General features: G+C 37.3%; 1 protein-coding gene across 1 annotated transcript in view; it reads left to right on the top strand.

Moving 5' to 3' along the window:
* The window catches only part of PLEKHH2 (pleckstrin homology, MyTH4 and FERM domain containing H2), a 132,443-nt gene extending 124,450 nt beyond the window's left edge, over positions 1-7,993 (top strand). Inside the window, exons 28-30 of the mRNA XM_003262788.3 lie at positions 2,317-2,403; positions 4,242-4,379; positions 5,427-7,993. Of these exons, the coding sequence (XP_003262836.1) occupies positions 2,317-2,403; positions 4,242-4,379; positions 5,427-5,612 (411 nt within the window). The 3' untranslated portion in view covers positions 5,613-7,993. The remainder of the gene's footprint in view (positions 1-2,316; positions 2,404-4,241; positions 4,380-5,426) is intronic.
* Positions 7,994-12,943: the final 4,950 nt, after the last annotated feature.

Here is a 12,943-nt window from a genome sequence, read left to right as displayed (position 1 = left end):
GGAACTGAAAGCTGTATACTAATTAAGAAAAAGATGATAAAGTTAGTATTCTTAAACATCTATAAAATTAATGTACTTACAGGAAGTTGAATGTATATTTTTTAAAATTACAAGGAATAGATTTGAACTATAGAGCAGCATGGATTTTAATTCTAACTTCAGCATTCGAAATAATATTAAATACCCTTTTCTGTTCTGATAAAATGTGCTTGCTGGCACAAAGTATTATTAAATAATAATACTGCTTTTCAAATTACATGACAAGCATCTTTTTTGCTCACTTTTCTTTCTTTATAACAAGTGACACCTCCTTTGTTGCTTCATGGCATCCTGTTTTCTGTGTGTGGTAAAATACACATAATGAAATTTACCCTTTAACCTTTTTTTCTTTTTTCTCACTCTGTCACCCAGACTGGAGTGCAGTGGCGCTATCTGGGCTCACTGCAACCTCCGCCTCCCAGGTTCAAGCGATTCTCGTGCCTCAGCCTTCCAAGTAGCTGGGATTACAGGCGCACACCACCATGCTTAGCTAATTTTTATATTTTTGGTACAGACAGGGTTTCACGATCTTGGCCAGACTAGTCTTGAATTCCTGATCTCGAGTGATCCACCCACCTCGGCCTCCCAAAGTGCTGGGATTACAGGCGTGAGCCACCACACCTGGCCCATTGTAACCATTTTTAAGGGTATAGTTCTGTGGCATTAAGTACATTCTCATTGTTGTGTTGCTGTCACCACCATTCATCTCAGAACTTTTTTATTTTCCCAAACTGAAACTGTACCCATTAAATGCTAACTCCCCAGTCCTCTCTCCTCCTCCCAGCCCCTGGCAACCGCCACTCTACTTTCTGTCTCTATGCATTTGACTACTTTAGGAACTTCAGGTAAGAGAAATCATATAATATTTGTCCTTTTGTTATTGGCTTATTTCACTTAGTGTAATGTCTTCAAGGTTCATCCATGTTGTAGCATGTGTCAAAATTTCCTTCCCTTTTGAGGCAGAATAACATTCCACTGTATGTATATATATATACCACATTTTGTTTATCCATTCACCTGTCAGTGGACACTAGAGTTGAAGGGCATCCTTTTGAATTGAATTCTCCCTATCCTTTGCAAATCAGCCCTCAGTAGATAGTTTCTAACTCAGGGTTTTGTATATATGAGATGCTAACAAGTTTTATTATACAAAATAACCCAACATTCATTCCAGTTTTATATCTATAGTCTTGACATTATTTTGTAAAATTTAAGGGAAGTAGTTAAGATTTTTTTTAGGATTTCATTTGTTAATGGAACCAAACAAGCATCATTAATTGCTCAAAAACATTCATGGGTTTCAGTTGGGTTCTAGTGGCAGGAGATTCTTTTTATTAATATAATTTCATAGCTTTTTTTTTTCTGTGAAAACCAGGAGTAGCTTTTAGATTTTTTTTTTTTTTTAAATGGAGTCTCACTCTGTCACACAGGCTGGAGTGCAGTGGCGCTCTCAGCTCACTGCAACCTGCGCCTTCCAGGTTCAAGCTGTTCTCCTGTCTCAGCCTCCCAAGTAGCTGGGATTACAGGCATGCACCACCATGCCCAGCTGATTTTTGTGTCTTTGGCAGAGATGGGGTTTCATCATGTTGCACAGGCTGGTCTCGAACTCCTGGCCTCAGATGATCCACCCACCTCGGCTTCCCAAGGTGCTAGGATTACAGGCGTGAGCCACCACACCCAGCCAATTTCATAGCTTTTACAATAAAAAATTCGGTGGAAATTTTCATATTTCTCATTACTATTGATTACACAGTTTCATATTTTCTTTTTATTGTGTTTTTATTACATATTGAATATCAGATTTAATAAACTTTCAGGAAAGATGTGCAATTATAATAATAATCCTTTACCTTGTAATAGCACTACACAGTTTATCAAGCACATCAGTATATTTTGCTTCATTAGGATTTTGGTCATCATAGAAACCCTAAAAGCTTTGTTGACTATTAACGTCTTAACGCAGAAGAAAAGTAAAATATAAACATTATTGTTCCTATGCTAAAGACGAGGAAATTCAGCCTGAAATAGATTCAGTAGTTTATCCAAATGCATACATTAATAAATGGCAGGTTTGGGTCTCAAAGCTAGGTCTCCTAATACCAAATTCACTCTTCGCGCCAGTATTCCTCTCTGCCTCTTTCCTAGGAGAGATTTTTAATAAATTTTTGTTGTTATTATTGTTGTTTAATGGCAAATGTTACATGACATTTAGACTAAAAAATATTTCTGTAATTTTGCTTCATATTTATAATATAGTGTATTTTCACCTCTTCATAGCCCATAACTCCATCATCACTTGGAAGTACTTTCATGTGGCTGGCTGTACATGAGGATGGTTTAAGCCTCTTAGAATACAACTCCATGGTGAGTTTAAACGCTCAAGTTTTGCATTAAGTCAACTGTTTCCATTGCTCAGTGTACCGTAAACAGAAGGTAATGATATCTTAATCTGATTTTTCTCTTACACAGAAAACATTCTTCCTAAAACTATGTCATGAACAGTCATTTTACAAATACAGCTATGATTATAATTTAACCTTTTAAAACAAGATAAGACAGGTCGTTTATTGTGTATGAGAAAAATCTTGATACCATGACTAAATTGTGATCATGGTTATATTCGCGAAATGATTGTATTTTTAAAAGTGTTAAGAAGATTGTTTCCTGTGTAAAATAAAAATCTGTAAGAAATCATTAAGGTGGGAACTTTAATTACCAAAGTTTAAGTTCACTTTCACTAAGGTTTCTTTAACAATTTCTATAATTTCCTATAATGTCATTTATATAACATCTTACTACTTTTCACATAGTTTAAATTCAAACTATGATATCTATATGTGTTCATTTATTTACCTGAAATTTACATTATTTTTTATCATATTTCATGTGTCTAGTGATTTAATACAACTTTATTCTCTTTTTTGTTTAATCTGGTGGGCAGGAATTACTAAATTCACCCGGCAGGTCTAATCCTGTGCTATAATCAGAAGATCACTGAAAATTTTCTGGAAACCAAACTATCCTTTTGTGTTATAGTTAACTGTTTCCCCTTATAATTGCTTAAAAAACAAACACACACACATTTTTTTTTAAGGGTTTATATTTTCTGAGTGCCTTTTAGTTCTTGAATGGATAACTTGAAGATATTATAAAAATCAGTGACTTAAAGTAAAAACAAACAAACAAACCAAAAAACCTATACACCAGTATTGAGTTACCTTAGTTCAGAAAAGTAGCTCCCTGGCTCCCAGGAGGTAGCCAGACAGGCTAGGAAGCACACACAGGTGAGTTGCAGGTCTGAGGCATTCAGTCCTGGAATGGTCTGCTCAGTCTTGCAAGGTAATCATTAGATACGCAGAGTCCTTTCAGGCTGTAAATTAGTTACATTTTATTTTATTGATTTATTGATTTTTTTTTTTGAGACAGGGTCTCATTCTGTCGCCCAGACTGAAGTGCAGTGATGTGATCACCGCTCCCTGCAACCTTGACCTCCTGGGCTCAAGCAGTCCTCCTGCCTCAGCCTCCCAAGTAGCTGGGACCACAAGCATGTACCACCATGCCTGGCTAATTTTTTTGTATTTTTTCATAGAAACAGGGTCTCCCTATGTTGCCCAGGCTAGGCTCAAGTGATCCTCCTACCTCAGCCTCAGGCGTGAGCTATCAGACCCGGCCTAAGTTATATTTTTACATTGTTTTGGAAACACATTAGAAAAAAAATTTGCTGCATATGTGACAAAGGGTTAATACATGATACTGTTTCTGTTTATGGATTTCAAAATCCATCTATCACGGTGAACTATGTAGATTTACCAATACTTGACCATTTTGACCATGAAAAGTATCAGTAATATGGCTTAACCTAACATATATATAAGGGATATATGAAAGGGCATATAAAAAATATTAACAGTGGCTTTCCACTAGATGCTGGAATATAGATGTGTTTTATTTTTTTCTTATATTTTCTCATTTTTCTGCAGTGACTTGTTTTGGACTCAACATTGTAAAAGGTAGATGATGCCTAAATAAAATTAGTACCACTACTATCTATTTTGGATCATAATAGATTTTATTTTAGAAAATAATTTTGTATTATACCATAATTGATATCTGCCTTTTAATGGAGATATATTATTAATTATTTTTCATCTCTCTTTGGAAGTAAGAGCATATAACATATATACTTTTTCTTCTCTTTAAAGAGGTTAATAGTCAGCTATGTGTACAAGAGTCTAATGACCTTTGGAGGCTATCAAGATGATTTTATGGTAGTCATTAACAATACACATTCAAAGGACAAACCAACAGAGAAATTACTTTTTGCCATGGCAAAACCCAAGGTGAGTAGAAGCCTTTCTGCCAACTTTTTTGTGCTATTTGTTTTCACTTAATCTTAGCCAAAAGGCCAAAAAGCAATGCTAGTTGTTTTCATACTAAAACATTTATTCAGCAAAGACTGCATTCCAGATGGGGAAACAGACGTTATTTATAGTCAAACAAACATGGGTCCAACTTACATCATCTTTCCAAGCCCTAGTTTCTTTGTCTAAAAATATGGTAACATACTCCCTACTTCTTTTGGCTTAAGAATAAAATGAAGGAAGTTTGTAGGGTACTTAGCCCAATGCCAGGTATATAGAAGATTCAAAATAAATGGTTGTGGCATTAAGTTATTGCTGTCTGGTACTTTATACACATTATCTTATACACTTGGGGTTATTTGCTTTATGGACTCATTAGAGGAAAGACTGGGGTTTTATAATTAAAACATACTTGCTCCTTTATGACTTTTAACAAACTATGTAGTTTTAACATCTCTAAGTAAAAGCAATAAATAAATGGATTACATTCTAATGTGTAATTCTAATTGAAAGTGATTTTCCTAAAACTTTAGCTGTCTTAATGTTATCAGATAAAAGAAATTACTTCTTCAGAATCTGAAGCTTTTTTTAAAAAATAGATGTCTTTCTTAATTAAGCCTATACTTAAGTGAAAGCAGCTTACCATTAAATGCAGATCAGGGAACTCAGTCTTTAGTGAAAATAGAGAGTTCATATGACACTAACTTTCTTAATTCATATATTCACTAATGTGGCTTTATGATAATTTGATAGAGTTGTACTACTGACTGTCACATTTCCTAAGAATGCCACTCAATTTGATTGTTTTTGAGATTCACTCTTTCTGCTGGTTTAAGTGATGAAAAAACGTGTGGCTGCCTTGATGGTGCTGGACATGTAAGCACTTCATTGTTTGATCTAGAAAGAAGGGAATTCTGGTAGCCTGGGCACTTGCAAATGGAGCTCACCTGTGGCCAACACTTTACTCTCTTCTGGAAGTGATGAGAATTTCTCAGCAACATAACAGTTCTGTTTTCCTTGTTTTAGATTCTTGAAATCACTCTTTTGATCGCCAGTTACATAAACAACTTCCATCAGCAAAAGGCAGCATTTCACCACCTGTCTGCTCCAGCACTGCTCTCAGCCCAGACCCAGGGACCCCAAGCCAGAATGATGGGAAGCCAGCCTCTTCTGTCAAACAGCAGACCGACCAAAGGCCCCACCTTACTCTGAAAGCTGGGGAGCCTGAACATTCATTCCTTGTCCTCCATGCCATGGCTGTATCAGCTCCCTACAAGTTCGTTTACACCTGGCAGCACGGCAGCCACACACCGGTATTCCAAACTTTAACAATGAAGGGGGTTAGTCTCTTTTATTTGATTCTTAAATATTCAAATAAATATTAACAGTAAAACGTAAACACAAAATTTGCCAACACACTAATTTTCTTATAGGGTAAATGAGAAGAATTCATCATTTTTTCCATCTCCCCTCTCCCTTGTCATCAGACACATTGTGCAATGTGGCTTTTCTTTTCTTTTTTTCCCCTTTTTAATATTCTGGCAATCTTTAGAAAGGGAGATTCCAAACTCTCATTTGGTAAACCAGTTGATTATTTGGAAATGTTCACTGCCAAAATAGTAAGTACTATAATTAAATGTGCTTTTAATTAATGATATAATGTTTGGAAAGGAGTAGAACATGCAGCATAAGAAACAGCTGCAGAGTGGTGTGAGGAGTACATTTTCAGAGCAGGTGCAGTGCATCTTCTGGCTCTATGAATCATTATGTGAGAAAGCAGGATAATGTTAGGTAACTGAGCCTCCTGTGTGGTATTAGAAAGTATACCGTCACCTTTTCACATCACTGGAGTGTAAAATTTAAAACAACATGGTGATTCCTGACATTCCTTGGCTGTCAGTGCTGCCCAGGTTCACAAGAATATTGCCCACATTTCACTGTATTTGGTGCTGGGTCATCTTGACCTTGCTTTGTTAATAATATCTTTAAAAACAAAGACCATCCTTAAAGCTTTGCTCCTCACACATTACCTTCTAATTATAGTTTAAAAATAGATTCCTTACACATACATACATATGTATATACAGATAGGGTCTTGCTATGTTGCCCAGGCTGGTCTTGAACTCCTGGCCTCAAGCGATCCTCTCTCCTCAGCCTCCCAAAGTGCTGGGATTACAAGTGTGAGCCACCACACCTGGCTCCAGAAATTTTATTTTATTTTTTTGAGGCAGGGTCTCAATCTGGTTGCCCAGGCTGGAGTGCAGTGGTGCCATCATAGCTCACTGTGGCCTCGACCTTCTGGGATCAAGCAATCCCACTTCAGCCTCTTGAATAGCTGGGTCTAGAAACATGCACCACCATGCCCATCTAATTTTTGTATTTTTAGTAGAGACAGGATCTCCCTATGTTGTCCAGGCTAGTCTCAAACTCCTGGGTTCAAGCAGTCCTCCCACCTCGGCCTTCCAAAGTGCTGGGATTACAGGCATGAGCCACCATGCTCAGCCGCAAAAATATTTTTTAAAAGAAAAGAGAAAATAATTCTTCTGTCAAAGGAGGTTAAATTTTAGTTGATAGAGTACTTAAATGCATTACTTTATTAGGTTATGTAAGTGGTCAGTGCATTCCAGTATGTGTCACAACAATGTAGTTCATATTCATGATAAAAATGAAACTGTGATAAGACATGAAAATTATATTATTAAAATGTTCAATTGTAATGGTAATCATGAGTATACTTAATTTTATTTATGTATAGAATATTTGTATTTATTTTTTTGACATATATTTATCACTTTGTCATTTTTTTAACCAATTTGAGAAATGTTAGCTGCTGAATTAATTTGCTGGCCGAGCCTTCGTATTTTCTTCTTTGCTGGTTTCTCCCTGTGGCAATGTACTGTTCTCACATTAAGCCTTTAAAAAATGTTCCATACTGTATTAGCATCCTTAGAAGGGACAGAGCTAAGAAATACATTGCTCAAATAATATTGTACTTTATTGATAATGACAAAAAGAATATTTTTTAAACCCCATCAAAATAGATTTCCATTGACTGTTTCCCCTACGTCTTTTGAGCCACAGTCGCCCACTGAATAAGCAAATTTGTTTTTGAGAATAAACTGGTAACCAATTTGTGATGACTCTCAGAAGGCTTTTGGCTGGGATATAGAAGAGTTTCTAAGTTTCCAGAGAGCCATTTAATAATTAGTTGGTGAGCCAGAGGCTTGACAGAGCTGTTACTTATGTGTGAGGGCTTTATTCTCAGGCAGTAGTTTATTCATCATTTGGTAAGCCCCTCCCCACAATCTTCTAATTTAAACAAGCAGTGAAGGCTTAGCTTAAACTGTGTAGTACCTTAGACTTGGCATTTATTTTTGATAGAGCAGAGATAAAATATTTTGATGGAAGGAAATCAATTTTCTGTAACTGATGATGTGAAAATTTTATTTTCTGGGAAATTATATAGCCATTCAAAAATTCAAAGTATGTTATTATGATTGGTTACAAGAGAATAATGTTACATGTTTAATTGTAATATTTGTCTCCTATCATTTTCTTCCCTTTCAATCATAATAAATGATTTACAAAACCCATTTTGAGCATTATCTTTTGAATAATCTTCAAGAAATACCTAATGTTTTCATTGTCAAAGCTGAGGTGTAGTACCAGCGAAAATGGTAGTTATTACCTCCTTCTGTTGCATTCATGCTTTGTCTTCAGTGTTGCTTTGTGTTATCCATATAAAAGGGAGCTGTTTTGGCGAATTGTAATTTTAATCCATATGTGTGCATATTGACACATAATATGTAAATAGGTAAATAGAAATATTGGTTCTCCCATGATTTCATATTTCATATAGGTAAGTTGAATGAATTGTGTTCCAAAAATTTGTCTTAAATGTTCTGGATTGTGTGTGTGCCCTTAAAATCAAATACTATCGTAGCTTAGAAATGAATTTAACTCTCAATTTACAAGAGAAGTTAGTCACAACTTATAAAGAATCTTTGTTTCAAAAATGTGTTTAATAGTTTGCTGTTTGGATTTTTTTTTTTCATTAAAAAGAAATACATGTGCTTATGTCTACCTTCCAGTTAAAAAAAGTACACAGTGATCAAGTTCCTAGAACAATACATTTAACCCTTAATTGTACCTGAAGCATGATCCTGAAGAAGTAACCACCGTGGATAACCATATTTCTCTAGAAAAAGGCTTTACCTGTTGGTGGGATGCCAAGAACATATTTCCCCCACCCACTCACCCCCCCTGCAGCTGATTTCTAGGGAGGCACAGCTCCAGTAATTTGAAAATTGAGGCAGAGAAGTGATAAGAAGTGGACAGAGCAGTTTCCCTGCTGCCCACCTGATTTATGCAGAAATGACATCTCCTCTCACATTTCCCCCCATTCTCTTTTCCCTAAAAGAAGAAAGGGATGGCTGGGCATGGTGGCTCACGCCTGTAATCCCAGCACTTTGGGAGGCCGAGGCGAGTGGATCATGAGGTCAAGAGTTCAAGACCAACCTGGCCACGATGGTGAAACCCCGTCTCTACTAGAAATACAAAAATTAGCCGAGTGTGATGGCGGGCGCCTGTAATCCCAGCTACTTGGGAGGCCAAGGCAGAGAAGTGCTTGAACCTGGGATGCAGAGGTTGCAGTGAGCTGAGATCATGCCACTGCACTCCAGCCTGGGCGACAGAGTGAGACTCTGTCTCAGAAAAAAAAAAAAAGAAGAAGAAGAAGAAAGGGATTTAACTGCAACAAAAAGAATTTTTTCCCCTTTAAATTCCAAATTAAGATAAGTCCACATGTAGATATTTAGAGTGAAGCAAGATTTATATTTCAGTGAGACCAACATACAGGCTTTTCTTGGGTGTTTTTTTTTTTCAATATCTTTATGACACTCAATTATTGGGGATTTAAGTGGGAAGATCAGTCCTACAAAGAAGAGTTGGTGGGTCTGGGCAGAGGCTGGGGTGAGGAGACAAGCTAAGCATTTACTTTATATTGTGATTTTATTTGTCGGATTTCATTTGACCTAAATTGTACATAGTCACAGTGACTCTGGATTATAATTCGCATAATTCCAAAAAACTTTATTGTATGCTTTATATTATTTTGCAGTCCAGTAACAGGCAAGGAATACCAACTTTCCTAGGGAAAGGTCTATTAGCAAATAACTCCAAAATAGGACACAAATGTTCAGCACCGCACTTGAATACTGAGTACCCTTCCTTCCTGTGCTTTGCCAACATCATTTTCTTTTTTTTTTTCTGTCGCCCAGGCTGGAGTGCAGTGGCACGATCTCCACTCACTGCAAGCTCCGCCCTCTGGGTTCATGCAATTCTCCTGCCTCAGCCTCCCGAGTAGCTGGGACTACAGGCGCCCACCACCACGCCCAGCTAATTTTTTGTATTTTTAGTAGAGACAGGGTTTCACCATGTTGGTCAGGCTGGTCTCGAACTCCTGATCTCAGATGATCTACCCGCCTTGGCCTCCCAAAGTGCTGGGATTACAGGCGTGAGCCACCGTGCCCAGCCTGCCAACATAATTTTCTAATAAACAGAGTGGGGGTGGGAGGGGAAGGGCAGCTCTTTCTGAACGTGCTGCTAGGTTATATTGTGGTTTTATGAAAATCAAATAACTCTTCTTTAGCAGTGGCAGTGGTAAGAGAAGGCTAATTCCCTTTCTCACTATGTGGCTCTAATGAATTCCCAGGAGTTCCTAGGAACTGAATATTGGGTAATACCAGAGGAAATGGCTTAGATGTTATTAACTTCTTGAGTTTCTGGAAAATGCTATCAAACCCCAATAAGAGTTGCCTTTTATGAGAGAAAAGTTTACAGAAAGTGTAACCTTAGGAAAGCTTGTGGAGAGTTCTTGTGTTTTGGATCATGTACAGATTATAAGATGTTCCCCTCAGGGATAGGGTATCATCAACACTGCTTTCATGTTCTGACTATTCTACCGAAACATCTTCACATGAGGTTATCACTGACCACTTAACTGCCAAGTCCAGCAGACCCCAAATGGTCCAAGTGTCTGCTGGATGATATCTCAAACTCACCATGTCCTCTAAACCTGCTTCTCCTGCTCTGTGCCACTCAAAATTGGTTAAGAGGATCACCAGTTCATCAATCAAGAAAGAAACCTTGACTTTTCTCCCTTTTACCAACGTCTTACTCTCTACTGTCTAGTAATTGTATTAGATAGAACTCTTTTTGCTGTAAATTCCAAAATTCAACTTGAACTAGCTTAGACAAAAATGAGAAATTGTATTACAAGGATATTAGGATGTCTCATATAATCAAAGAGCAAGCTGAACAACCAAGCCATAAGAAAGGTGAGGACACAGGCAAGCCTTAGGGACAAACTAGAATCGTGAGACATATGCCAGCACTTTCCCTTCATATTGATGTGTGTCTGATGTGTGCTCACTAACTACAAAATAATTCATTTAGCATAAAATATGCTAATTTCCTCTAGAGGTAGAATTACTTGCTTTTCCCAATTCTAGTTTGAAAAATTTCAGGGAAGGACTGTGATTAACCCAGCTCATGTTAGGTGTTTACTCTGAACCACCCCAAACGTACTCAACATTAGGAGAATGCTTAAGTAAATTATGAAAAATCTATGCAGTGAAATATTCTGCAACCATCAAAGTTATGTTTATAATGCATTTTAAAAATTTGATATGGTGCATTTTTAAAATTTTATATGGGGAAATACATGTTAAAATCAGGATATTAATTAACTTTACAATTAATCTCAACTTTGTAAGAAAAAAGATTAGAATGAAACGTATCAAATGTATTTTCAAAATACCTAATAGTTATTACTTCTGGCTTATGCTTATTTTACCCTCTTAATTTTCTGTGCATACCTTTTTTCCTCTACAATTAGCTTATATAACTTTGAAAACAAGGGAAAAAAATTTAAAACTCTGCCTGTCACTTTCCTAGCTATTGTTAATAGCCTCCACATGGTCTTCTAGGTGCCGGACCATCCTTCACACAGCTGCAAAAAATTGTCTCACTGAAACTCATGGCTAATCATGACACATTCCTATTTTTAAACCCTGTTTGGTTTATCATAACCAACACAGTAAAGTCTAGACTACAGCATCCTTCACAGTAGCCCCATCTACCTGCCCAGTTTGCTCTTCCACTGTAGCTCCACCAGGCACTTTATATGATCGCAACCCAAACTATTCAGTTTCTCAAATACATCTTGCACATGCCTTTACCCTTCTGCACTGTTGCTCATTCCATCCAGAAAGCAGCATAAAATTGTCTCCTTCTCCTTCCATTCTTACCTTAAGAACAATCTTCATCTACCCAGGAAAGTCACTTTCTTTGCCCAAGTATGAAGGCCTCAAGAGGAATGAGGGAAGAAAGGGGAACTCACCTGCTCAGTCAGATCAACTGAATCAACCCTGAATCAATGCTGCTGATCAGGGCCCAGCCGGGTCACCTTCACTTTCCTCATTACCAAGCTCCCTCCTTCAAACACTTCTCCCAGTTATTCAAACAAGTGTGCTTTTGAAGTACTAGTACTGAGTACTCTGCCCAGTACATAGCAAGCACTTGGCAAAAATGTTAGCTGTCGTTATTGCTATCAATATCAACAGGCCTTCCTAACTAGCATGCAAAAGTATTCTGAAGTTCTAGATCCCAAATCATTACAATCCATTACAATCTGTCCCATATCAGTTTGTGAGCTTAAAGGCTGGCTTAGCACCAGGCTATAGTTGTTGATTCAATGACAGATGTATAAGCCTCCTTTGAAAAATCATCCTTTCTTCGGTGAGCTCTACTCCCATTAATTCCCTTCCTATGTGCAACTTAGTGTTCTTTATGTCTCCAAAATATACCTAGATGTTGGGAGGATTTTGTTCCCAATGACTTTTTCTGAAATAAACACCCTTTTATCAACCACCAGCCTTGTTTCCAGGAATGTGTTCCTTGTGTTTCTTTGTTCCAAGTTGCTGACCAGCAGCTTATCACACAATAATAACAAGCATTAAGCAGTTTTTTTTTATTATTATACTTTAGGTTTTAGGGTACATGTGCACAATGTGCATGTTTGTTACATATGTATCCATGTGCCATGTTGTTTTGCTGCACCCATTAACTCGTCATTTAGCATTAGGTATATCTCCTAATGCTGTGCATTAAGCAGTTATAATGCGTCAGACACACACGTAAGTTATGTTTTACCTACATTTATCTCTCATAAGATTCACAATCTTTCCCGCTTTACAGGATCAGAAATTCAGTGATTTACCTGATGTGGCAATGTGACAACTTTGCCAGCGCGGCCGAGTCAGAACTTGAACCTAGGTCCATCTCACGCCAAAGCCCATGTCCTTGAACATCACACCATAGAAATCAAGCGAATAGTAGAGGATTAGAAGGAGGGTATCTCCTTCAAATATTCAGGGCCTCTTAGGCTAGAAAGCCTGAGTCTACTCAGCATTCAACACAGACCAAATACTATCAGTGCCATGAATGTTTCACTATCTCCTTCAGGCATAATTAGTCAGTTG

This window comes from Nomascus leucogenys, chromosome 19 (assembly GCF_006542625.1).
Source record: "Nomascus leucogenys isolate Asia chromosome 19, Asia_NLE_v1, whole genome shotgun sequence".
NCBI classification, from domain to species: domain Eukaryota; kingdom Metazoa; phylum Chordata; class Mammalia; order Primates; family Hylobatidae; genus Nomascus; species Nomascus leucogenys.
The sequence above is the reverse complement of the archived record's forward strand: the minus strand, read 5'-3'. Positions and strand labels throughout refer to the sequence as shown.